The sequence below is a fragment of the Panthera pardus genome, unplaced genomic scaffold, assembly GCF_024362965.1.
Source record: "Panthera pardus isolate Hobbes unplaced genomic scaffold, ASM2436296v1 HiC_scaffold_2, whole genome shotgun sequence".
NCBI lineage: Eukaryota > Metazoa > Chordata > Mammalia > Carnivora > Felidae > Panthera > Panthera pardus.
Window position 1 is genome coordinate 134,642,512 of NW_026526765.1, and position 25,412 is coordinate 134,667,923.

General features: G+C 43.1%; 1 protein-coding gene and 1 pseudogene across 3 annotated transcripts in view; both read right to left on the reverse strand.

Moving 5' to 3' along the window:
• Window positions 1-25,412, reverse strand: part of GRAMD2B (GRAM domain containing 2B) — a 139,257-nt gene that overhangs the window by 24,613 nt on the left and 89,232 nt on the right. For all 3 annotated transcript variants that reach the window (XM_053907526.1, XM_053907527.1, XM_053907528.1), the window contains exons 2-3: window positions 3,361-3,480; window positions 26-137 (exon numbers count right to left, since the gene is read on the reverse strand). In XM_053907526.1, the coding sequence (XP_053763501.1) occupies window positions 26-137; window positions 3,361-3,480 (232 nt within the window). The remainder of the gene's footprint in view (window positions 1-25; window positions 138-3,360; window positions 3,481-25,412) is intronic.
• Window positions 6,565-17,466, reverse strand: LOC109250809 (40S ribosomal protein S18-like; annotated as a pseudogene).

Here is a 25,412-nt window from a genome sequence, read left to right on the forward strand (position 1 = left end):
AGTGCAGTCCGCATTCCCAAGTTACCTGGCTGGAAGACGAAGACTTCTTCCTGTCCATCTTAGATTCATTTTTGCTTTCTGTTTTACAGTCGTTCTTATCACTTGCTAAAGAGGCACCATCAAAACTGGATTTTGACCTGAGCAAAGAGAACCCAGGGAGTCTGTAAGATGAATTGTTTTGCTACTCATTAATCCTATTGTAATAAATCTTGATTAGCATGCCATCTCACAAGAAAACCTGACATTTGTTTTGTTTTGTTTTTCTGGACACCAGTGATCACTCCTAATACTCTAAGAACATGTACACAGCATAGTGTGTGGGAGACTGGGATGGTTTCACAGGGCCACAACCTCAATCTGCAGAAATGCAGACTTCTAGAAGGGAGAAATACAAACTGAATTGTGAAGGTAATTATACCATCTCAAAGGATTTTAAGCAGTAAAAGTACTGTAGGCAAATTATTAAACAAAACTGCAGCTATAATTCGATCAAAGAATATTTTCGTTTCAGAATTCTATTAATATTTAACATGGGTTAAATGAGTAGGGCATTGTATTAAAGGCCCAGAGGGACACAAGACGGTCTTTTTCCTTAAGAAGTCTGTGAATGCATCCAACATCTTTTTTCTAAGGCAGTACAAGATGTAGCACCCAATAATAATACATACCACAGCTATTAGGAGGAGGTATAGAGACCCTAAGTTCAAAAGGAGGTAAGAGGAGATCGACAGCACAACGTAGGTTTAATACACTGGGCCTCAGAGGATAAGCAGGAGTTGGGTATAAGGAAAAGAGAAACAAAACATCCCAGAGTGGGAAAACAGTAGAAGTGAAATCAGGATAAAAATGAAGACCACGTTGTAAAGTCAAGTTTTCCTTTGTTCTACTAAGGACAGAGGTCAGAGCTCCAGTATTTGTTTCTAAGGTGATTCTAGTCCTGGCTCTTCATTTGAGTAGGTGTGTGAATTTGCACATATCTTCAACCTGACAGACAAACAGAATCATTCTCAAGTGGAATGCATGTATGGTTTTCAGAGATGTATATACAAACAACTTTTATGATACAATTATGTATTTTTTTTTTCATTATGGGGAAAAATGGCACATGAAATCCATGATCCTATAGTATGATTCCTTAGAAAGAGGCTCAGTTAAAATGAATATTTGGTTCGGGGCACCTGGGTGGCTCAGTCGGTTGAGCGTCCGACTTTGGCTCAGGTCATGATCTCACGGTCCGTGAGTTCCAGCCCCACGTCGGGCTCTGTGCTGATGGCTCAGAGCCTGGAGCCTGTTTCAGATTCTGTGTCTCCCCCTCTCTCTGAACCTCCCCCATTCATGCTCTGTCTCTCTCTGTCTCAAAAATAAATAAACGTTAAAAAAAAAATTAAAAAAAAATGAGTATTTGGTTCAAAGCAGAGTTAAGAATCTTGAGTAATTCAGGTGGTACAAGGGTGTGACTGAGAGACAGAAATGACTGCAGTTAAGACTACAGACTCTGGGTTTCTCAGCCCTGAAAAGATGGGCAAAATGATATTCCAAGCTGCTGCCAGCCACAACAGTTTGGGTCCATGATGCTCTAACCACAGGTGAAATACCTCTCATTGATTCCAGGTGTCAGATTTGGATTTAGCTACTGGCCACTGAACCTATTCGCAGATACAAATGACTTTGGAATTCTAGGGATTACTTTTTTTTTTTTTTTTTGAAATTATGAGTAAACATTTGTAGTCAAAAATAAAATTATTTTTACAAATGGCAATTTACCTATTAGTATACCATCCACTAATCCGAATTAATTACCACGACTGATTCACACTAGTAAATGTTAATGGAATCATCAAGGCAACGATCAGCCCTTTTGAAGGACTGTAAGCAAATTCTGACAGGCAAGGCAGATGTACCCCTGACAAATTCAAGAGGCGCAAGCAGAAGGGGCTTGTGTGCACAGCACTGGTCTCTGGGGAAGGGGTGGAAGGGGCGCTTATTTATATGGCATTGGTATCTTTGTGTCTACTCTGTTACTCTCTCATCTCACAGGTCACTATGCGCAGGACCGGAAGTCGAGTGCAGAATGAAAATGTAGGGCCTCTTATTCAAGTATTAGGAATTTCCAGACAGGGCAGAGCATTAAATCAAGCGTGGGGCTCTTTGCAACTGCACAGATGACACACCCACACCGTTTGACAAACACGCCCTCATGATGAGTGTATTATTCTCACCCAAAGCCTGGGGGAGGCAGAGAAAAAGCCACAGTGTTTTTAAAGCGCCTGCTGGAGCCAGTCAATAATGGTGAAAGATACAAGAAACGGCATGCTTTGTGCGTTTGCTGGAGCCTCATTTGCTGAGTGAGGCAAGGTGCTCTGACAGCAAACAGCTATGGAGAGAAGCACTGAAAGTGAGATGTGTCCAAACAGCCATGCAGAACTGATGAAGAGAGAAGTGGAAGGGGCAGGAAAGAAAAATGTGGGGGAGAGAGAAGACTTAGGCTTGGTCTTGAGTGAAGGAAGGATGTGGAGAGAGGGAATGGGCTGTGTAAGCCAGGAAGGAAGGGAAAGGCAGGAGTTATTTAATTATCCTTTAGCAGAGGCTCGAAGACCCAGAAGGTACAGTTCTGACAGTTCCAGTAACAGAGACATGAACAATCGCTCCACCACTCAGTACAGACCCCTGGCTACATGCACCGTAACTGACCACTGAAATGATCATTCTCTGATGAGGGCACAAAAACAACTCTGAGCTCCTACTTCTTCCTTGCATGTGAGAAAAAGCATGTAACAAAGAGTCTCTGAGAGTGACAGGGACCGCGCCTCATCTCAAAACTGCCTGTTCCCTTCTAGGCTCACGACCAAACTGCCGCTGGACCTACCAGCACCGGCCCCAAGAAACGGACATGCACACCCTGTCCGGGGATCCCAGGCAGGGCTCCCCCTCTGCTTTTTCGTGGCTGCCAGGAAAGCGAGACAGGTGTGCACACGCACAGGCAGAGCAGATACTCCAACCTGGGCGGGCCACACCAGCACCCCGGCCAGCCTTTCCAGGTGCTGTATCAACCTATGCCAGGCAATGGGCTATCCTGGCTTTATCACTTAGCAAGATCAGTCCTTGAAGAGAGGGGCAGGTGTTCTGCAGTAGGCTGGGGCAGGAAGGAGAAAGTAAGCTGCCAGAAAGGGATGAGAAAAGAAGGCACGCATCCGTGTGGAGACTGAGGAAAACCACCCCACTTCTTTCTCAGGGGGTTATCTGGTTACAGTGGATCCTCACTTGTGACAACGGCCATTGAACTAGAAACATCAGCTCCTCCCAGCCACCCCTCCTCCCCAAAGGCCCCAAAGAACCAAGCGTCAACGTGAGGACACTCACCGCAAGGAAATGATTCTCTTCTGGTCTGGGGACTCAGCCTCGCAGGACGGGGTAGGGGACTGGGCTGTTGGCGACCTGCAGATCTTCTTTTTCTCCTCCAAACCATTCTCAGCCTCTGAGCTGGAGAAGAGAGAAAAACGTTTCACCTTAGACATCCGGGGAAGGGGGACGTGTGGAAGGAAAAACGATGAGAAAACCTTGCTTTCTGGAGAGGGGAATGATGTTCAAGCCCCACAACAGGCTGAAGTCAGCGTGGACAGCTGTGCACTTTCCAGATCTCCATTCTGAAGCCTCTCAGCTGGTGCCTCAAGGGCAGGAGCTCCAGGTCCTGCCTGCCGGGCATGCGCAGGAGGGCCCCACGCTGCCCAACTCTGCCCAGCTAGCATGCTGAGGTGACAGATCACCTGGAGGCTGGGAGGGCCCCTGCACACACGTGCACAGCACACAGGCTCACAGCCAGCTGTGAGCCTTTCTGCTGGGAGCCCCCGCCCCTTTGTCTGCATTTCCCTTAACACCCAATGTTGTAGATATCTATAGGTCCCATTTTGGGTTGTCGATGTTTTAACCAAGGACCTCTCTAAGCAATTTCCAGTCTAATCTACACCGCCACCCAGGCTGGGTAGGAATTATTACTCCCAGATTACAGATCTGGAATCTGAGGCTCTCACTTATCAACTTGGCCAAGTTCACAGAATCAGAATGGTTCTGAGTTGGGAGGCCTCTGGGTCCACACTCACCCTCCTATTCTCTAACTCTTCTCCCTGCCATCTACCCCCCTCCCCCAGTCACTGGTCCATCCATCTAGCCCCCTTATTAGCTCTTTAGTGTGAGAGCTCCAGGGCGGGGTGAGGATCTTATTGCCTTTTATACTGACCACAGAGTCTAGGTGAGTGCTGGTATATAATCACGATCACTAGGCTTTTAGGGCTGACCTTGGTAAACGAAGGACTAGAGGCAAAAGCAAGTCAGGATGGTTTGCACGCTGAACCACAAACCAATGGAGGTAATGAGTGTGGTGGCTACAGGAGCTGAGTTCCCTCAATGTTAGGGACTGGGGACACCAATTCCAATACGAGCAAGAGGAGAGAAAGGAAGGCGGGAAGGCACATACACGGTGTTTTAATTTCCATGGAGCAGACCTTCTTTGGTGTCAGTCTGCAAAGCACAGGATTCACAAGACAGATTTCTGAGAATGTGAGAACGCCACGGTGGCTGAACAGAAAGGGAAAATACGAAGATAGCGTCGCTATGATCGTTCGGCTAATTTTAATCCCCATTCACCACCTACTTGGTGTCTTCACCTGCAGATGACCGCACAGGCAGGAAATGTCACCGGTTAGTTGAAGTTTTGTGGTTGCTTGCTTAAGACACTTTTCACAGTATTTGAGGTTGCCAGCCCATACCAGTAACACTGCTGTAGTGTCACCATCAACACCAAGGGTATTTGACAAGGTATCCAATGGACGATCCCTACATATGGTGGATACTCTTATACTGTGGTTAGTATTTCTCTCTTCCTAAGTACATAAATATTCAAGGACGGGAGCCCAACTTTCCACTTCTTCAATTCTCAAAGCACTCAAAAGCACTTAAGCACATTAAAAGAATTCAGTCCATAAATGAATTGCATTATGTGATGAAAGGTAAAGGGAAGGCTTTGAAATATTAATAGGAAAACACCGCTCTGGTTTAAAATAGAGGATTTTGTTTAATGTTAGCATCCAGTTTAATTCACAGACTCAGAGAATTTGGGAACTCTTAAGGGGCTTTAGAGCATATCTCTCCTAATTCCCCTCCCCAAGACACACACATTGATTCTTCAAAGGCATCAGACAGCAATCCACTTGAGAGCCCCTCTTGAAGTAGGGAGAATAAATCTGTGTGGACCCTCAATAATCCACTCAGCATTTATTTACATATTTACTGATTTTATACAAGAACCAAGCCACTGCTGTCCTATCCAGCACCTCTGTGTACTTAGAAAGAGCCTTCCCACTAAGAAGCACTCATAAAAATGTGCCCCTCTGGATGTAGCCCTAAGGGGACCTCAGCTCTAGGCAAATGTCTTATTTATCCAATTACTAAATTCCTTAAAAATGGGGAACTCGTGTGTTTTTTTCCACAGCACTCAGCTCAGCATTTGGCTCATAGTGGTCCTTTTTAAAAAAATTTTTTTTAAACATTTTATTTATTTTTGAGAGACAGAGAGAGACAGAGCATAAGCAGGGGAAGGGCAGAGAGAGAGGGAGACACAGAATCCGAAGCAGGCTCCAGGCTCTGAGCTGTCAGCACAGAGCCTGATGCGGGGCTCGAACTCACAAACCATGAGTTTGTGACCTGAGCTGAAGTCAGACACTCAACCAACTGAGCCACTGAGGTGCCCCTGCTCATAGTGGTCCTTAATACATGTTGACTGATATGGGATTCATCCTGTAGTGTCTCAAACACAAAGTGACACTGCTGTATGGGCTGATTTCAGTTTTAGAATTTTGTTGACTTGAAGATGCTACGGAAAACTCAAGCAAGTTGATTCTTAATGCAGACGAGATCACTCCTGCAAGCACCCCTTACCTCTGACGTCCTGTGGCGGCAGACTAAACTATGGACAATCCCAACAGCAGAGACTGCCAGTGTCTGAGTAAGCAGAGCGTGGGAGGGGAATGGAACGGTTCCTTGAGGCCCCTCAGTGGCTCTCAAGTTACCAGCCCTAAAGCTGAATTCACCAGCAAGGGAGAGGAAGTAACAGGTCTCATTTAAAGCATGAAAATAAAGAAATCAGGTTTTTTCGTTTTTTTTTTTTTTTTTTTTTTTTCCTTAGAGAGAAAGAGAAAACACCTACATGAGTCAGGGAGGGGCAGAAGGAGACAGAGATCTTAAGGAGGCTCCATGCTCAGGACAGAGCCAGATGCGAGGCGCGATCCCAGGGCTGTGGGACCTGAGCGACCTGAGCAGAATCAAGAGTCAAACACTTAAATGACTGAGCTACACAGGCGCCCCTCTTTCTTTTTTTTAAACAAGACAAGGCCTTTCAGGGACAGTGACTAGGAGGGTCAACTAAAAAAACCCCAAAACCAAACCAAAAGAATAATCTTTCTTTTCCTTTTTCTTTCCTTCCTTCTTTTTCCTTCCTTCCTCGTTCCTTCCTTCCTTTTTCTTTTTCTTTCTCCTTCCCTCTTCCTTCCTTCCTTCCTTCCTTCCATGTATAAACTATTTATTCACAGACAAGGCCTAAAGATTCCTTGGACCCACCCACAGTATGGCCACAGCAGCCTGTGGTCTTTGAATGCTGGCCTCAGACACGAAGTCCCCAGAAGGGGTGCCACCTTCTTTGGGCCTGAATCTTTGCCAGTCGCTCCAGGCCTTTGCGTAGTTTGGTGTTTGTACCATTGGCCAGGACCTGGTTGTATTTTTTCCATCCTTGACGTCCTTTCGTCTGTTGCAGAACCAGTCTGGGAGCTTATACTGGCATGGATTCCGCATCATGGTACACACACGGTCCATGTCGTCCTCAGTGAGCTCTCCTGCCCTACTGGTGAGGGTGAGGTCTGCTCTCCCCAACACGCCATGAGCTGATCTTTGCCCCACACCCTTAACTGCAGTGATGGCAAAGGCTGTTTTCCGCCAAATAATTGCTGCTGGCGTTGGGTACTTGCAAGACGTACTTGCTGGAACTTCTCAGCGATCATTGGAGGCGGCCCTAGTGGACGCCCCAGCAGTGGCATGTTCCAACCTTCCTCTTTCAACAAATGCTTATCAGAAGGGTTCCCGATGGCAGGGCAGGATGCTCAGGGCTGGGCAGCTGAACAAACAAGTGGCTGGTGGTTTTAAGGATGCTTAGAAGCAGCAGCAGATGCTGGGGACAGAGGATCAATCTGTACTCTGCCTTGGCAAGTTATTTCTTCTCCCATCTCCAACCCAATTGAAGGGCCACTTATAGGCCCTGAAAGCTTACAGCAGGGATTCCAGAGCAGTGAGACAGAGTCATGCTCATGCTAACCAAGCCGGATAGTACTGTTTAGGAGAATGCGTTCTTATCACCAGCTAGGAAGTGCTATTTTCAGGAAGAGACACTGCCCCACACTGTTATGCAATCTACAAATAAAAACACGGGTTGGACAATCCCTATCGACAGTACATTATGTGTCAATTCCCAGACCTCATTAATCTGATGATAAGATGATCAACCTTTCACCATTTTTCAGAATCAGAATTCTTACACGAAGCCAAGTCCCATTCGTCCTGGAAAGAGTCTCTTTGAGTTTAAGGTAAACTCCACTCTCCTTTCTCCTGTCACATTCATCTCCCAGGCCTTTTGTCCCTCATGCTGGGAATGAGTTGAATTTAGCCATCATCCCAAGCAAGTCCCAAGCAGAAGGCATAATTCAAAAGTTACAAGCTGTCCAAGCAGCTACTGGGCAGAATGAGGATTCAGTTGCATCTCATGTGAGTGAATGGGCTGTGTCTCCAGGTAAATGAGAACTGGTGCCTCCCTGTGGTTTAGTCCAGGTAGCTGTGTACCTTCCCAATTCCAGTGGTGAATTCCTGTGTTTACCTTCCAGTTAAATCGGTCTAAGCGAAGGCATAAAAAATGTCATAAACTCCCTTATGGTAGTGTGGGTGAGGGTAGGTTTATATCCATTGTCACTTAAACAAAAAATCCCTGATCATCATATCCTGAAACCACAGTCTTGACCAACAAAGTTTGGAAGTGACCTGAGGATAGGCTATGTTTCCCCAGACAGTCTCCATGAGATAAAATCCTGGAAATGGGACTGTTGTGATGAAGGCCAGGTCTGTCACAGTACAGTGTTGTGCTGAAATGCTGTACTGAACACTCATGTGCACCTGGGCAAGCCAAGGCCTGGGGCACCAAACCCTTGATTTGGGTGTTCTGCTTGCTTAGTGGCTTCAAGACTGGCTGGCAGGCAAGGGTGGCAATTTGTGAGAAGCAAAAGATGGGCTATAAGGACAGAGGAGGGCTCTGGGGGTGGGTGGGCAGCAGCCACAGTACAAACTGGGACTTCACAGGAACCATAAGGGAACAGAATGGGGTGCAAAGGTGCAGGAGTTGGTGATGGAGACCAGGGCCCCTCTAAGGCCCCTCTAAGACCCCTCAGCGTCTCCAATTACAAAGTAAATGCTAAATCTCCCCAACTAGATTTTTGTAAGTCAGGAAAAAGAGTTTCATTTGTAATTTAGATACAGTCTGTCTTGGTCTAGAAGCTTTACATTTTATTTATCTAACTACATATTCATTTCTGAGTATTAGAAGCAGAAGGCATAATTCAAAAGTCACAAATGGAGCTCTGAAAACTGTAAAACATTGACGAAAGAAAGAGAAGAGGACACAAGTGAAAAGACAGCCCGTGTTCATGGATTGAAAGAATATGGTTAAAACGTCTATCCTATCCAAAGCCATCTACACAGTCAGTGCAATCCCTACCAAAATACCAACAGCATTTTTCACAGAACTAGAACAAATAATCCTAAAATTTGTTTGGAGCCACAAAAGACCCCAAATACCCAAAGCAATCTTGACAAAGAAGAGCAAACCTGGAGACATCACTATCCCAGATTTCAGGATATACTACACAAAGCTATAGTAATCAAAACGGTATGGTACCGGCACAAAAACAGACACATAGATCAATGGGACAGAATAGAGAGCCCAGAAATACACCCACACTTATATGGTCAATTAATCTATGACAAAGGAAACAAAAATGCACAATAGGGAAAATATAGTCTCTTCAATAAATGGTGCTGGGAACAATGGACAGCTACATGTAAAATAATGAAACTGGAACACTTTCTTATACCATACACAAAAATAAACTCATGTGTGAGACCTGAAACCATAACACTCCTAGAAGAAAACAGAGTGAGTAATCTCTTTGACATTAACCTTAGCAACATTTTTCTAGATATGTCTTCTTGGGCAAAGGAAACAAAAGCAAAAATAAACTATTGGGACCACACCAAAATAAAAAGCCTGTATACAGTGAAGGGAACCATCAACAAAATAAAAAGTCAACCTACTGAATGCAAGAAGCTATTTGCAAATGATTTATCTGGTAAGCGGTTAGTATTCAAAATACATAAAAAACTTATACAACTCAACACCAAAAAATAAATAATCTAAGAAAATGGGCAGAGGACCCGAATAGACATTTTTCCAAAGAAGCTATCCATAAGGCCAAAAGACACATGAAAAGATGTGTCTAATCTTCGCCAGTCATCAGGGAAACGAAAATCAAAACCACGGTGAGATATCACCTCACACCTGTCAGAATGGCCAGACTTAAAAAAGACAAGAACTAACAAGGGCTGGTGAGGGTGTGAAGAAAATGGAACCCTTGTGCACTGTTGGTGTGAATGTCACTTGGGGCAGCCAGTGTGGAAAACAATATGGAAGTTCCTCAAAAAATTAAAAATAGAAATACCATACAACGCAACAATCCCACTTCTGGGTATTTGCCCAAAGAAAACAAACATACTGATTTGAGAAAATATATGCACCCCTATGTTTACTGCAGCATTGTTTACAATAGCCAAGCTGTGGAAGCAGCCCAAGCATCTATTGATGAATAAAGAAGATCCAGTATAGAGACACAATGGAATATCACACAGCCATTAAAAAGAATGAGACCTTGCTATTTGTCACAACATGGATAGACCCAGAGGGTATTGTGCTAAGTGAAAGAAGTCAGACTGACAAAGACAAGTATCTTACGATTTCATTTATAGTGGGAGTCTAAAAAACAAATGAATAAATACAATCTAAAAGCAGAAAGAGACCCATACATACAGAGAACTAAGTGACAGCTGCCACAGGGGTAGGGGTAGGAGTAGGAGGATGGGGAAAACGGGTGAAGGGGACATTCTGGCTTCCCGTTATGGAATGAGTAAGTCGGGGATGAAGGGTAGAGCACAGGGAATACAGTTGGATGGTATTTAATACTGTACTATAACTGCACTCATGGTGATCACAGCATAAGGTATAGACCTGTGGAATCACTATGTTGTACACCTGCAACTCTGTCACATTGTGTATCAACTAGACTTCAATTAAAAAAAAAAAACTTACAAAAATGGGGCACCTGGGTGGCTTAGTTGGTTGAGCTTCTGACTTCAATTTCAGGTCATGATCTCACTGTTCTTTTTTATTTACTTTTTTTTTTTTAATGTTTATTAATTTTTGAAAGACAGAGAGAGCACAAGCAGGGGTGGGGTAGAGAGAGAGGGGGACACAGAATTCAAAGCAGGCTCCAGGCTCTGAGCTGTCAGCACAGAGCCCAACGTGGGGCTTGAACTCACAAACCACAAGGATCTCACTGTTCTTGAGCTCAAGCCCCACGCTGGGCTTACTGGTGCCAGCATGGAATCTGCTTTGGATCCTGTTTCCTCTTCTCTCTCTGCCCCTCCCCTACTTGTGCTCTCTCAAAAATAAACTTAAAAAAAAAAAAGTTACAAATCAAAAACCAAATCTCCTTTCTATCCCTATTTCACGGTGGCCCTGTTTTTCTCCAAAGAGGCACCCACTACTGTTCCTGGCAACTGTGTGTCTTTCCAGGAAGAGGCTGGGCACATCTGAGTGTGTATTTTTAAAGCACAAATGATACCATGTTATCATATAGTTTCCTTTTCTTCTTCTTCTTTTTTTTTTTTTTTTTGTTTATAAAGGTGCTCTTTCCCTATCAGAATATACAGGGCTTCCTCATTCTTTTTAATGACTGCATGAGTTCCACTGTAAAGGATGAATTATAATTTAATCAGTTCCTTATTGATGGGCATTTAGGTGGATTTCAGTCTAATGACAAATAAAAATAACACCGCAACAAATATCCTTGTATGTTTATTATGTGTGTGAATATATCCATAGGATAATTTCCTGGAAATGGATCACCTGTGTCAAAACAAACACAATTTAAAACATTTATAGTTGTTGCCAAATTGCCCTCAGTAGAGGTTTTGTAAGCCACACCCACCATGTAAAACAGTGTTTATACATTCTTACTAGTAAAGTGTGAAACTAAAAAAAAAAAAATTTCTGAGTGCCTGGTACACAGGATAACAATAGTAATTTAATGACTCGTTTTAAATTTTTGATCTTTGCAAATGTGAGAGGTAAAGAAAAATCCCATTATCATTTTGATTTACTGTTCTCTTCTTATGAGTAAGGTTGAGTATGTTCTCATATATTTTTAAATTTCCTGTATTGTGAATTAGCTGCTTACATGTACATTTTGCCAATTTTTCTAATGGTCAATTGATTGAAACATTTAGGAGACACAGTCTTATCACAACTACATAACCAATGCTTGCAATATTCTAGAATTGACTTTTTGAATAAATGATGTTAAACAATTAGAAGTTCAGTGGATATTAGGGGTTGGCATAACATTAAAATAAAATGTTGGGGCGCCTGGGTGGCTCAGTCGGTTAGGCATCAGACTCTTGATTTCAGATCTGGTGGTGATCCCATGGTTTGTGAGAGTGAGCCCCACATCGGGCTCTGTGCTGTCAGCACAAGCCTACTTAGGATTCTCTCTCTCTCTCTCTCTCTCTCTCTCTCTCTCTCCCTTTCTCTCTCTCTCTCTCTCTCTCCCCCTCTCTCTGTCAAAATAAATAACGGGGTATCTGGGTGGCTCAGTTGGTTAAGCGTCCGACTTCGGCTCAGGACATGATCTCACGGTTTGTGAGTTCGAGCCTCGCATAGGGCTCTGTGCTGACAGCTCAGAGCCTGGAGTCTGCTTTGGATTCTGTGTCTCCCTCTCTGTCTCTCTCTGCCCCTCCCTGTCTTGTGCTCTGTCTGTCTCTCTGTCAAAAAGAAACAATTAACATTAAAAATTTGAAAATAAATGTCTCTGACAAATAATAATAAAATATCTTTGACAAATTAACTTTTTTTTTTTTTTTCCTGATGGGCTTCCTGGCAGATAGAAAAAAATGCCCAAAACATAGTATTCTTTGGTTTCAGTGAAACCTTTAATGAAACCTGACAGGCTTTCTAGTTCAAGAGGGAGAGATTGAGCACAAATGTTTGTCTCTCCTTTCTGAGCCCTTTAAAATAACTAAAAAATGTAACACTCCTGCTGATAATGGAGGGAAACCATCAACAGAAGCGTTAAGTCCCCAAATTTCTGTACTATGTAAAGTGGAAAGTAAAGTACAATATTAACTTGTGCAGCAACGTAAGGAAGCTGTACTTAGAACATGGGCGTTAATGGAAGATAAGAGAACAGTGATCTGGTCTATCAGAGTCCTGTGAGGTGCTGTAGGAGGAGGACTAAGAAGTGGATGAATACATGAGATTAAATTAAAGGTGTCAAGGCGATTTTATTATTTTATGCTATTTTATTTTATTCTATTTTATTTTATTTTGAGACAGCATGAATGGGGGAGAAGGGCAGAGAAAGAGTGAAAGAGAATCTTTTTTTTTTTTTTTCCAATATATGAAGTTTATTGTCAAATTGGTTTCCGTACAACACCCAGTGCTCATCCCAAAAGGTACCCTCCTCAATACCCATCACCCACCCTCCCCTCCCTCCCACCCCCCATCAACCCTCAGTTTGTTCTCAGTTTTTAACAGTCTCTTATGCTTTGGCTCTCTCCCACTCTAACCTCTTTTTTTTTTTTTTTTCCTTCCCCTCCCCCATGGGTTTCTATTAAGTTTCTCAGGATCCACATAAGAGTGAAACCATATGGTATCTGTCTTTCTCTGTATGACTTATTTCACTTAGCATCACACTCTCCAGTTCCATCCATGTTGCTACAAAGGGCCATATAATGAAAGAGAATCTTAAGCAGGCTCCATGCTTAGCATGGAGCCCAAGGTGGGGCTCAATCCCATGACCCTGAGATCGTGACCTGAGCCAGAATCCAGAGTCGGATGCTCAACTGACTGAGCCACCCAGGAGCCCCTGAATAAGAGTTCTTTAAATGCCTCCTCTGGACCCCCGCTCCCATCATCAGACCTACCATCAAGCTGGCAGATACTTAGCCATGGAGGTGAGATACCAGAAAGGTTGTCAACTAAAAGACTGAACATACTTAGGTGCAGGGTACCCAGGATGGAGTGTGGAGCCCCACAGTGAATCCTTCTCATCCTCCCATTTGGAATCAAGTAGTCCCCAGGCTAGGCGCCAATCCACTACCCATGTCCTTCCATAGATCCCAGAACAGCTCTCTAGTCCCTCTTTCTGAAATAGGAGACGACAACACAGGACTGCCAGCCCCTTGAAGAAAGCCTGAAGACTTAACGAAAAGACCAACATAAACAAACAGCACTGTGGGGCTCCACACTCCATACTGGGTACCCTGCACCTAAGTATGTTCAGTCTTTTAGTTGACAACCTTTCTGGTACCAACAGCAAAGTAAAATCCTTAGGAAACAGACTTGAGAGCACAGAAGAAAACTTCAGACAGACAACCAAACAAGCACAAACCCATAGTCTTCTAATGCATATCTTCTGAGAGAGAAGATGGTACCCATGAACCAGATTATGGGGCAAGGGAAACCTTCCTTGACTCTTTAATTCTCTTTGTTTTTTTTTTTCATAGTAAGTTTACTTATTTTGAGAGACAGTGAGTGAGCAGGGGAGGGGCAGAGGGGGCAGGGGAGACAATCCCCATGGGGTTCCACATTGTCAGTGCAGAGCCCAACATGGCGCTCAAACTCACGAACTGTGAGATCATGACCTGAGCGGACATCAAGAGTCTGACACTTAATTGACAGAGCAGAGCCACCTAGGAACCCCGACTCTTCAATTCTGAGTCCAAGTCCATAATAGCTTACAAGGCACCTGGTGACCTGCCTTGTCCACCTCTCCTATGCTCCTGACACCCTCACTCACCTCCCTTCAAGCACACCCCCAAACTCTCATGAGAAAACCTGTGCACTGGCTGTTCATCAGACGTAGGTTGATATACTATTGAAAGAGAGAAAAGAAAGGGGCACCTGGGTGGCTCGGTCGATTAAGCATCCACCTTCAGCTCAGATCATGATCTTACTGTTCGTGGGTTCAAGCCCCGTGTCGGGCTCTGGACTGACAGCTCAGAGGCTGGAGCCTGCTTCAGATTCTGTGTCTCCCTATCTCTGGCCCTCCACTGCACGTGCTCTCTCTCTCTCTCTCTCTCTCTCTCAAATAAATAAACATTAAAAAAATAAAGGGATAAAAGAGAAAATAGGACTTAGAGGGATATGCCTACTTAACATTGGGGGTAGGTAGAGGGAAGCAGGGAGTTAGTCTGAGTTGACTTATGTTCCATCAAAACAGGAAAGTGAAGAGATAAGGTTTAAAGTTAGTAAGAAAAAATATAAACATTTTTGTAGATAATGAAGTAACCACAAGAGGTAAATCAGGTACTGTCAGAAGAAGCTACCAGAGAGGCAGATGGAGAACGGGAGAGGCAGGAATTGAGTTCTTGATAAATTTTAATGCACTGTATTATTTTGTGAACATTTAAAAACATGTTAATATCCTTATAAAGAAGTTGTAAAATATAGCATAAATCATAAAAGTAGGTGGGTCTGCTATCCAAGTCCTTGTTTCCAAGTGTTTTTATTTTTTAATGTTTTATTTATTTTGAGAGAGAGGGAGGGAGGGAAGGAGGCAGAGAGAGAGAGTGAGAGCGATCATGAGTGGGGGAGGGGTAGACAGAGAGAATGAGAGAGAATCCCAGGCAGGCTCTGCACTGTCAGTGCATAGCCCAACCCAGGACTCAAACTCACCAGCTATGAGATCATGACCTGAGCCGAAATCAAGAGTCAGATGCTTAACCGACTAAGCCACCCGGGGGGCCCCACTATCCTCCAATGTTTGAGTTCCTACTAAGTGTAAAATACACTGCCAGATGCTGCCCTCTCCAGGACTTAGCCTCTACAGGGAATTTTAATTTAGCACCTAAGTAAAGCATAATATAGGTTATAAGGGATGTCTACCACAAAGATAGTGCCTTGGGAATTCAGAAATCTCTTCCAATTGTCAAGAGGAAAACCAGGGAAGATTTGTGGAGGAAATAAGCATGATCACTGTGTGTGTGTATGGGAGCAATATGTCTTTTCTCATTTAGCAGACACATATTAAAGCTGTCAGAAATACATTTCAGTACAAGAAACCGGAAGTGTAAATTGTATTTCTATTTGTCCTGTAAGTAAAAATCAATCAATCAATCAATCAATCAATCCTGTTGGATGGAGAAAATCAAAACCTTCCAGTATCACAATGTGGTCACCTTTGGCACTTTTCTATCCAAAGAGACACTGTATTTGTGCAACGGTCATTGGGGGAAGGAAGGATGGACGTTTGAGCTGGGTACATATAATTTAGACTTGTAGAGATTCCAAAAGGGCAGCAGAAATACAAGGAAAGGCAGAAGCAAAAACACGCAGACAAGGTTGAGTCACACATGCACAAGGAAATCTAGCAGTTTGGTTTTCTCTGGAGTATAGGCAGCAGAAAGAAGAGTCAATTATGTTGTGGTCAAGTTTGAGTCCCATGAGAGCGGGCTGCGTTTGGACTTCATTTGTTGTGCAGCAGGGATAAAGTGAACATTTTTAAGCAGAAGGAATTTTTAAGCAGACAGGATATTAAGTGCTCACTGTTTCCCACACTTCGATCGTGAGGACCTGATGAGCTACGTACTTCTGGAGGATTATACTCCATCTGTGGCCAGGCCCAGGGGTGGGGTGGGGGGTGCTGGAGGCAGACAGGAGGATGAGTTTAAGGCAAGAAGCAGAGACTGCACTGGAGAACAAATCCAGAGATAATACCAGAAGGGAGCAGAGAACAAGCAATGGAGAGCAACATCCAAGATAATCCCAAGGTTCTGGGGGATGGGGAAAATAGAACTGCCACCAAAAACTACAGGGACCATAGGAGGGAATGGAGTTGGGTGAGTGGGGTTTTGCAAACATAGATTTAGATGTGACAGTTCGACGTAACAGATGTCTATTGTCAGCAATAGGTGGCTAACATATCGTTAGCAAAGTATCTCAGAAACCATCAGAGCCCAAGAGAACGAGAGCAAAAAGGCTATCTGACTGCAGAAGGAAGGTTCTGCTGGCTGGAAACTACTTGTGCTGAGTCCCAAGCACACTGCCATAGCCAAGGGGCTAGCTCCTACTCAGCAGCTATACCAGGCAGGGAAGAAAGGCTTACCCCAGGCCACCAACTGGCCCCAACACCTCTCTCTCTCTCTCTCTCTCTCTCTCTCTCTTTTTAATGTTTACTTATTTTTGGGAGAGAGAGAGACAGCATGTGAATGGGGGTGGTACAGAGAGAGAGAGGGAGACACAGAATCTGAAGCAGGCTCCAGGCTCTGAGCTGTCAGCACAGAGCCTAATGCAGGACTTGAACTCACAAACTGGGAGAGCATGACCTGAGCCGAAGTTGGGACACTTAACCCACTGAGCCACTCAGGCACCCCTCCAACACACCTTTTTTTTTTTTAATTAAAAAAAAATTTTTTTTTCTAACGTTTCTTTATTTTTGAAACAGAGACAGAGCATGAAAGGGGGAGGGTCAGACAGAGAGGGAGACACAGAATCTGAAACAGGCTCCAGGCTCTGAGCTGTCAGCACAGAGTCCAATGCGGGGCTCCAACTCATGGACTGCTAGATCATGACCTGAGCCGAAGTCGGATGCTTAACCAACTGAGCCACCCAGGTGCCCCCACACCTCTTTAAATGGGTCCCACAGAGCTCCCCTCATTCGCATTAAAATGGACAAGTACCTAGCTGGTGACTAATCACGTGACTCACTGCTACCTTTCTATCTTCTGATTCTGTGTGCCCCAATCCCTGCTCTTCTCTCAATGCTTAAGGCAACTCAATCCCAAAAAGCATTTAATTGTCACGATTCTGATTCTGAAGGGACAGAAACCCAACTCAAACTAGCTTATGTGTAAAAAAAAAAAAAAAAAAAAAAAAGCCCAAAAGGGCTTTTGTCACTGCTTCAGGATGAAGTCACCAGCTCTGGGGAGCTGCAGCTGCACACGTTTCCCTTCGACATCTGAACACAAAGCAGTGATCTCCAGGGTCTCCCTCTGCAAGTCCCCTGGGACATCAATGCCCAATTCATCCTCCTGAGACACGGCCTCCATTATGTTAGGCCACTGCTCCAGAACCAACAGCGGCTTTCTATTGGGCATCAGACTGCGGCATCTGGATATGAGCCAAAACCTGCCAGAGTTGTGCCATCTTCCTTCACTTTTCAGAAAGAGTTGTCTGTTTCAGCCATGTTGGTCTTCTCCCTGTGGCCTTGGTTGTATCATGTTCTGCCCTCCGTCTGTGCACCTGAGTATTCTCTGTGCTCTTTCCCAGCTCCCCACAACCTCCCCACCGCCCGGTTCCATGTCCAGGGCATGTCGAATCACATACCTTTCTGATACTGGCCTCCACCTGTTCCCTTCCGATGTCTGGATATAAGAAACTGTGTGATTAATACTTGCTGACCGCACAACTTTGAGTATATTTGCAGTACAGGACGACAATCAGCATTTTAAAAAGGGCTTGGGCTTACGTTCTCTCTCAACCTACATGGTCATCTCCTTCCCAGGTGTGATTTACAGCTTGTACTGGAAGAGGGCAATGGGGAAGATGGGAGAGGGGAGAAAAAGGTGGTCTTTTCACTCTCCCTTTCACTGAACCAGCATTGTGTGTAAATGATCATTAGTTAGGTGAGTGATAATTTAAACCCTATGGCACCTCAAACAGACTGTCTTCATTGTTGGAAGAAACCATGATTGCGAGCAGAATCATAATCAAATAAGTAACTTATCAGTAGTGGTATTTAAAAAATTTTTTTTAAATGTTTATTTATTTTGAGAGAGAGAGAGAGAGAGAGAGAGAGAGACAGAGCGTGAGTGGGGGAGGGGCAGAGAGCAAGGGACACGGAATCTGAAGTAGGCTCCAGGCTTTGAGCAGTCAGCACAGAGCCCGATGAGGGGTTCGAACCCATGAACCACGAGATCATGACCTGAGATGAAGTCGTACGCTTACCTGACTGAGCCACCCAGGCACCCCTCTGTAGTGGTATTTTGAGGCCAAGCACAAATGGAAAACAACAAAAGAAAATGACAAGAGAATATATCAAGGAGGCAGCGATTGACTTTTCCAATTTCCAGGAAAGGCAGATTGATGCTGTTGGTAGTTCGCTTTTATTATTTACACCCTCAGCATGTAAACAGTATTTTGTATGCTGCATTGCTTCGTGCTAACAAAATTTCTAAAAATATGTTTCATACAGCTCCTTTAAACAAAATATAATTTTCTCAGGGCCAAGGACTTTAAACTTAAACACCAGCAATTGCTAAGTGTCAGAATACGCCCCTTTCATGTACCTAAGATATATTAGAGGACATTTATTAAAGCTTTGGCCTGAAGGATGTGTTTGGGGAAAGAGCTAACTTTTAAAAGCAGAATGAAAAACTTACCAAAACAGAAAGACAGAATATAAAAGAATAGGGTACAATGGGTGGCTCAGTTGGTTAAGCATCTGACTTTTGATTTTGGGTCAGGTCATGATCTCAGTTTGTGGGATGGAGCCCTGACAGTGCAGAGCCTCCTTGGGATTCTCTCTCTCTCTCTGTACTCCCCACCCCCAAATAAAAAAATAAACAATAAAAAAAAATAGGGCATGAAACCCAGAAAAACAATAGTGAAAGTACAGTATTAACAAATTTTTAGCTATTATGGGAAATATTCAAAATATCAAAAATATTAAGATCAGAAAGTACCTCAGGTACTTTAGAAATAACTATAAATTAAAACTTAGATTTTGGAGAGCAGCTGGATCATTAGGAATACATATACAGGAGGCAAGAGAGAAAAAGAATATGCCATGTGATAAATCAAAATAGCCATATGCAACTAAAGACAATTCTGAATGATCAAAGCAAGGCTGTTTACATGAGCTGGACGTGTAACTGTTCCAGTTCATAAATGTGCCTATCGTCCAGAGTAGGAATGCTAGAATTTAAGGATAATTAAGAAGTTCTTTCAATGAGCTTTGCAGAGGGCCATGATTTTTAAACACCTCTAAACCAAAAGAGATCTTGTATCCAAGGTAAATAGCCACAGCTGTTTCAATATCCACAAAACAATCAATGTGATTCATCACATCAATAAAATAAAGGACAAGAACCACATGATCCTCTAAATAGATGCAGAGAAAGCATATGACAAAATACAGCATCCTTTCTTGTTAAAAACCCTCAAGAAAGTAGGGATAGAAGGAGCATACCTTGAGATCATAAAAGCCATATATGAAAGACCCACCATTAATATTATCCGCAATGGAGAAAAACTGAGACCTTCCCCCCTAAGGTCAGGAACAAGACAACGATGTCCACTCTGGCCAATGTTATTCAACATAGTATTGGAAGTCTTAGTCTCAGCAATCAGACAACACAAAGAAATAAAAGGCATCCAAATCGGCCAGGAAGAGGTCAAACTTTCACTCTTTGCAGATGACATGATACTCTATATGGAAAACCCAAAAGATTCCACCAAAAAACTGCTAGAATTGATCTATGAATTCAGCAAAGTGGCAGATATAAAATCAATGCACGGAAATCGGTTGCATTCCTGTACACCAATAATGAAGCAACAGAAAGAGAAATCAAGGAATCGATCCCATTTACAATTGCACCAAAACCCATAAAATAACTAGGGATAAATCTAACCAAAGAAGTGAAAAATCTATACACTGAAAACTATAGAAATCTTATGAAAGAAATTGAAGGAGACACACACAAAAAATGGAAAAAGATTCCATGTTCCTGGATAGGACGAAGAAATATTGTTAACATGTTAATACTACCCATAGCAATCTACATATTCAATGCAATACCTATCAAAATAACACCAGCATTCTTCACAGAGCTAGAACAAACAATCCTAAAATTTGTATGGAACCAGAAAAGACCCTGAATAGCCAAAGAAATCCTGAAAAAGAAAACCAAAACAGGAGGCATCCTAATCCCAGACTTCAAGCTGTATCACAAAGCTGTAATCATCAAGACAATAATATGGTAGTGGAACAAAAACAGAGAGATCAGTGGAACAGAATACAGAACCAGAAATGGACCCACAAACGTATGGCCAACTAATCTTTGACAAAGCAGGAAAGAATATCCAGTGGAATAAAGACAGTATCTTCAGCAAGTGGTGCTGGGAAAACTGGACAGCGATATGCAGAAAAATGAACCTGGACCACTTTCTTACACCATACACAAAAATAAATTCAAAATGGATGAAAGGCCTAAATGTAAGACAGGAAGCCATAAAAATCCTCAAGGAGAAAGCAGGCAAAAACCTCTTTGATCTTGGCCACAGCAACTTCTTACTCAACACATCTCTGGAGGCAAGGGAAACAAAAGCAAAAATGAACTATTGGGACCTCATCAAAATAAAAAGTTTCTGCACAGCGAAGGAAACAATCAGCAAAACTAAAAGGCAACCAACAGAATGGGAGAAGATATTGGCAAATGATTATCAGATAAAGGGTTAGTATCTAAAATCTATAAAGAACTTATCAAACTCAACACCCAAAAAACAATCCAGTGAAGAAATGGGCAGAAGACATGAATAGACACTTCTCCAAAGAAGACATCCAGATTGTAAACCGACACCTGAAAAAATGCTCCACATCACTCATCATCAGGGAAATACAAATCAGAACCACCATGAGATACCACCTCACACCTGTCAGAATGGCTCACATCAACAACTCAGGCAACAACAGATGTTGGCGAGGATGCGGAGAAAGAGGATCTCTTTGTATTGCTGGTGGGAAGGCAAACTGGTGCAGCCACTCTGGAAAACAGTATGGAGGGTCCTCAAAAAATTAAAAACAGAACTACCCTACAACCCAGCAATTGCACTACTAGGTATTTATTTATCCAAGGGATACAGGGATGCTGTTTCGAAGTGACACATGCACCCCAATGTTTATGTCAGCGCTATCAACAATAGCCAAAATAGGGAAAGAGCCCAAATGTCCATCAACGGATGAATGGATAAAGAAGATGTGGTATATCTATACAATGGAGTATTACACGGAAATAAAAAAGAATGAAACCTTGCCATTTGCAGCTACGTGGATGGAACTAGGGGGTATTATGCTAAGTGAAATTAGTCAGAGAAAGACAAATATCCTGACTTCACTCATATGAGGAATATAAGGTACAAAACAGATGAATATAAGGGAAGGGAAGCAAAAATAATATAAAAACAGGGAGAGGGACAAAACCAGAAGAGACTCTTAAATATGGAGAACAAACAGAGGGTTACTGGAGGGGCTGTGGGAGGGGGGATGGGCTAAATGGGTAAGGGGCACTAAGGAATCTACTCCTGAAATCATTGTTGCACTATATGCTAACTTAGATGTAAATTAAAAAATAAGTTAAATTAAATAATTAAAAAAAAGATAAATAGCCACGTGCTTAGTTTTTGAAACTACCACATCCTGAACATGATAAGGAAGAAGGGAAGGACAAACATTTAAGGACTGTCTCTGTCTCAATAGATTTACATTTGAAAGGAAGACAGCACACATAAAAAACCAAACTCACTGTCATATCAACCCCCTTAAAACCCAAAATGTAAATGTTAATGCCTCCATTTTGGAGGTGTCAGAATTCAGTAGGGTTCCTTCACAGAATTTGGAACCTCATTTTAAAAATTTCTTTTAAGTTTATTTATTTATTTCCAGAGGGAGAGAGAGAGAGAGAGAGAGAGAGCCCAAGAGGGGGACAGACAGAGAGAATGAGAGACAGAATCCCAAGCAGACTCTGCGTTGCCAGCTCAGAGCCTGGTGTGGGGCTCAAACTCACGAACCGTGAGATCATGACCTGAGCCAAGATCAAGAGTCGGACGTTTACCGGACTATGCCAGCCAGGCGCCCCAGGAATTTCATTTTAAAGGAAAAGAGGACCAAAAGGTAGTACAAAATTGGAAGGATAAGGGTTTCAGGCCCAAGTCATAAAAAAATGACAGAATACAAAGCAAAAGGAACAATTAAATGTATACCACGAATGCCAAAGAGAAAGTCTGTAGTGTACGAACCTGAGAGGTGGGTAGAATCATAAAAATCAAGCGGCTGAGGCATGGTACTGCCGGATGAAGGGGTGAGGGTGTCACTGAGCAGAGGAGACTCAAGTTTATGAGAAAGCAACAGGGCGTCCTGCCCTGAAATGAGGCAGAGCTTTCTTAAAATGATACTCCTGAGAAAATTAAGGTCTGTTCTCTGATCGATGGGTACTGGAAGAAAGGAAGGGGAGGGGGCCTGGATTTATAGCTTGTCTTCCAGGAAAGAGAAGGAAGAGGGCCAGATGTTAGGAGAGAAAGGGGAAAAGCTACAAATCCCCAAAGCAGGTCGTCACTAGTCCAGTACTCGGGCAGAACCTGTCTCTATGTTAATAATGCCTCCTGAATTAAGTTTCCTTTCTCTTGGTACCATACGTGATAGTAACTTTTAATCGGGAAAGAGAGGGAATGTATCATGCCAGAAACACACGTACTTAACCAGAAGGGGATAGTTTACCTATTAATAGCACAGTAACATTTAAAGGTTTAAAAAAACAAACCAGAGCCACTGGATGCTGGCTTGAAGAGAGAAATGTGTGTTTTTGTTTCGAGGCCCTCCCCGCACCCCCACCTGTGTCCGTGGAGACAGGCTGGGCTACTTTGGCCCTCAGCTGTTGGAAGAGACATCTGGACTGGAAGCACCGGAGATCCGAACCGCCTCTGCCCCCAGTGGCTGTCATCTGTGAGGACTAAAGTGCTTTCTTTCCTCTTACACCCTTCATTTCCTGGAACTCTTTCTGTTCTATGTAGCGGGTGTGTGTGTGTGTGTGTGTGTGTGTGTGTGTGTGTGTGTGTGCGTGCGCGCGCGCGCGCGCGCGCGCGCGCAGGGGCAGATCAAAAGCCAGCGAGCTGAAAAACCCAGATACGTGGGCATCGCAGCGGAGTTAAAAGTTGCCACAAGAGTCCAAAATAGCACCAGAGAGCGCTCCGGAAAACTGTCTCTCCTTTGTTTCCCCCCCACTTGAACTACTTCCTCTGTCTTCTGTGCTCTGCTCTCACGGTTCAGAATTGCATGTGTGTGAGGACAGCTCAGGATGTTCACTGAGCTGTGCTGTACAGGAATTTCCAGAAAAGTCAGCTTTCAGACTTCCTGCCACATCACCCCCAGTGATCAAAATGGGCACAGACCCTTTGGACGTCATGAGTGCACATGAAAATTCTCTTTGTTTAAACACTTTCTATTTCCAAAAATCAGGATTTTTTTTTTCCCCAATGAAAATTAAGAGGACTCAACTACCAGATAAGAAAGGTACTGTCACTTTTAAAAAATGCAATACCCAGCCATTAGAGAAAACAGTTTTCTATAAGAAGCTTTGGTTTAACCAAAACACTTCCAAACTAGATACTTACTTAAGCAAAGAACATTTCATGCTACCCAAAGGCAAAAAAATTTACAAAGTGTACATTGTTGGTTGTTTCAAGTTGTAAGACTCAAAAGTATTCATGTGACCTGCTTATGAAAGTAAAGCTGTGAACTGTCTCTTACCTGTTTTTTTTTTCCCGCTGGAATCTATCGCCGTGTTTTTTACTTATTAGTGTTAGAGAAATATTTGATATTTATATAATATATCATATGCTATAAATAATATAGCACATATAATATTGCTACTAACATGATGTATCATATAAATTATATAACATAATTGTTATTTCATGTATCAAAATAGGTAATAATTATAGTGACTCCTCACTGCTGGTGAAAAGAAGTGTTTATCCCAGTATTTTAAAGATAACTAACTTGCACAGGATGGAAGAGTTAGAATTAGTGTAATTTATACATGAAAATTATTTCAAGAAAATAAGAGTTTAAATAGATTTTATTAGGTCTTACATCTGACAGCCTGACTTCCTGTCCTTATTTTCTCCCACCACAAATATGCATTTTCTCTACCTGCGCTGAAAATGTTTGCCAAACATCTGTTATCTGCCTCTTCCTTCTCCCTTGCCACCCATTTGTATTGGATTTTCCAGATGACTTTAAACTGGCATCGCTGTTCTCAAAGAGCATTCACACCCACAGGGTGACACCATACCACGCCTCATGATGACTTCACGAGGTGAGTGTGTAAGACAGGTATTATCCATATCTCATAAATAAGCAAACTAAGTAAGAGCACTGAGGGACTACATAATAATCTAAGAGCTGTTACTCCCACACACTATCTGTTTCCCACTAAACCCATTTAGACATGAAGACCTGTGGAATTTATCTGCTTAATATTTTTCAGTCATGTCCCCTCCTGTCCTTTCCCAGTGCTGCTGGCTTTGCCGGGGTCCTCAATGTCTCCTGCCTGGGCTACTGTATTTCCCTACTTCATCTGAGCTATGAGAGACACTCCCTCCATCTCACACCTTACCCTGTGATCTTGGAAAAACCCAAATATGATACAACACTCATATCATCTCCCCACCACTACTCCATCGAAAACATTTCCAGTTCTCCACTGTCTAGAGGATGCTGCTAAGGATGAATTAAGGAGACCCTCTGCAATTTGGAACCTCCCTCCTTGGCTTTTAACCTTCTGTCATATTGCCCCCCAGTCGTGCACTTGTACTGCTTAAGCCGTCCTTCTGTCTTTCCTGATCCCTGGCAAGCACTGATTATCTTCCAAGATTTCTGGCTGGACTTTGTCCTATACGGAAGCTTCCCAGTCCCTGTATGCCCTGAGGACTGAGTCTCCTTTTTAAAACTTTTTTTTAAAGTTTATTTATTTTGAGACAGAGAGAGAGAGAGAGAGAGAGAGAGAGAGAGAGAGAGAGAATCCCAAGCAGGCTCCACACTGTCAGCACAGAGCCCAGCGCGGGGCTTGAATCCATGAATTGGGAGATCATGACCTGAGCCGAAATCAAGAGTTGGATGGCTCCACCGAGCCACCCAGGTGCCCCTTAGGCTCCTTTTATTTTTTAATTTTCATTTTTAAGAAGTGTTGCTTCTTAAAATTTATTTATTTTTTTAATT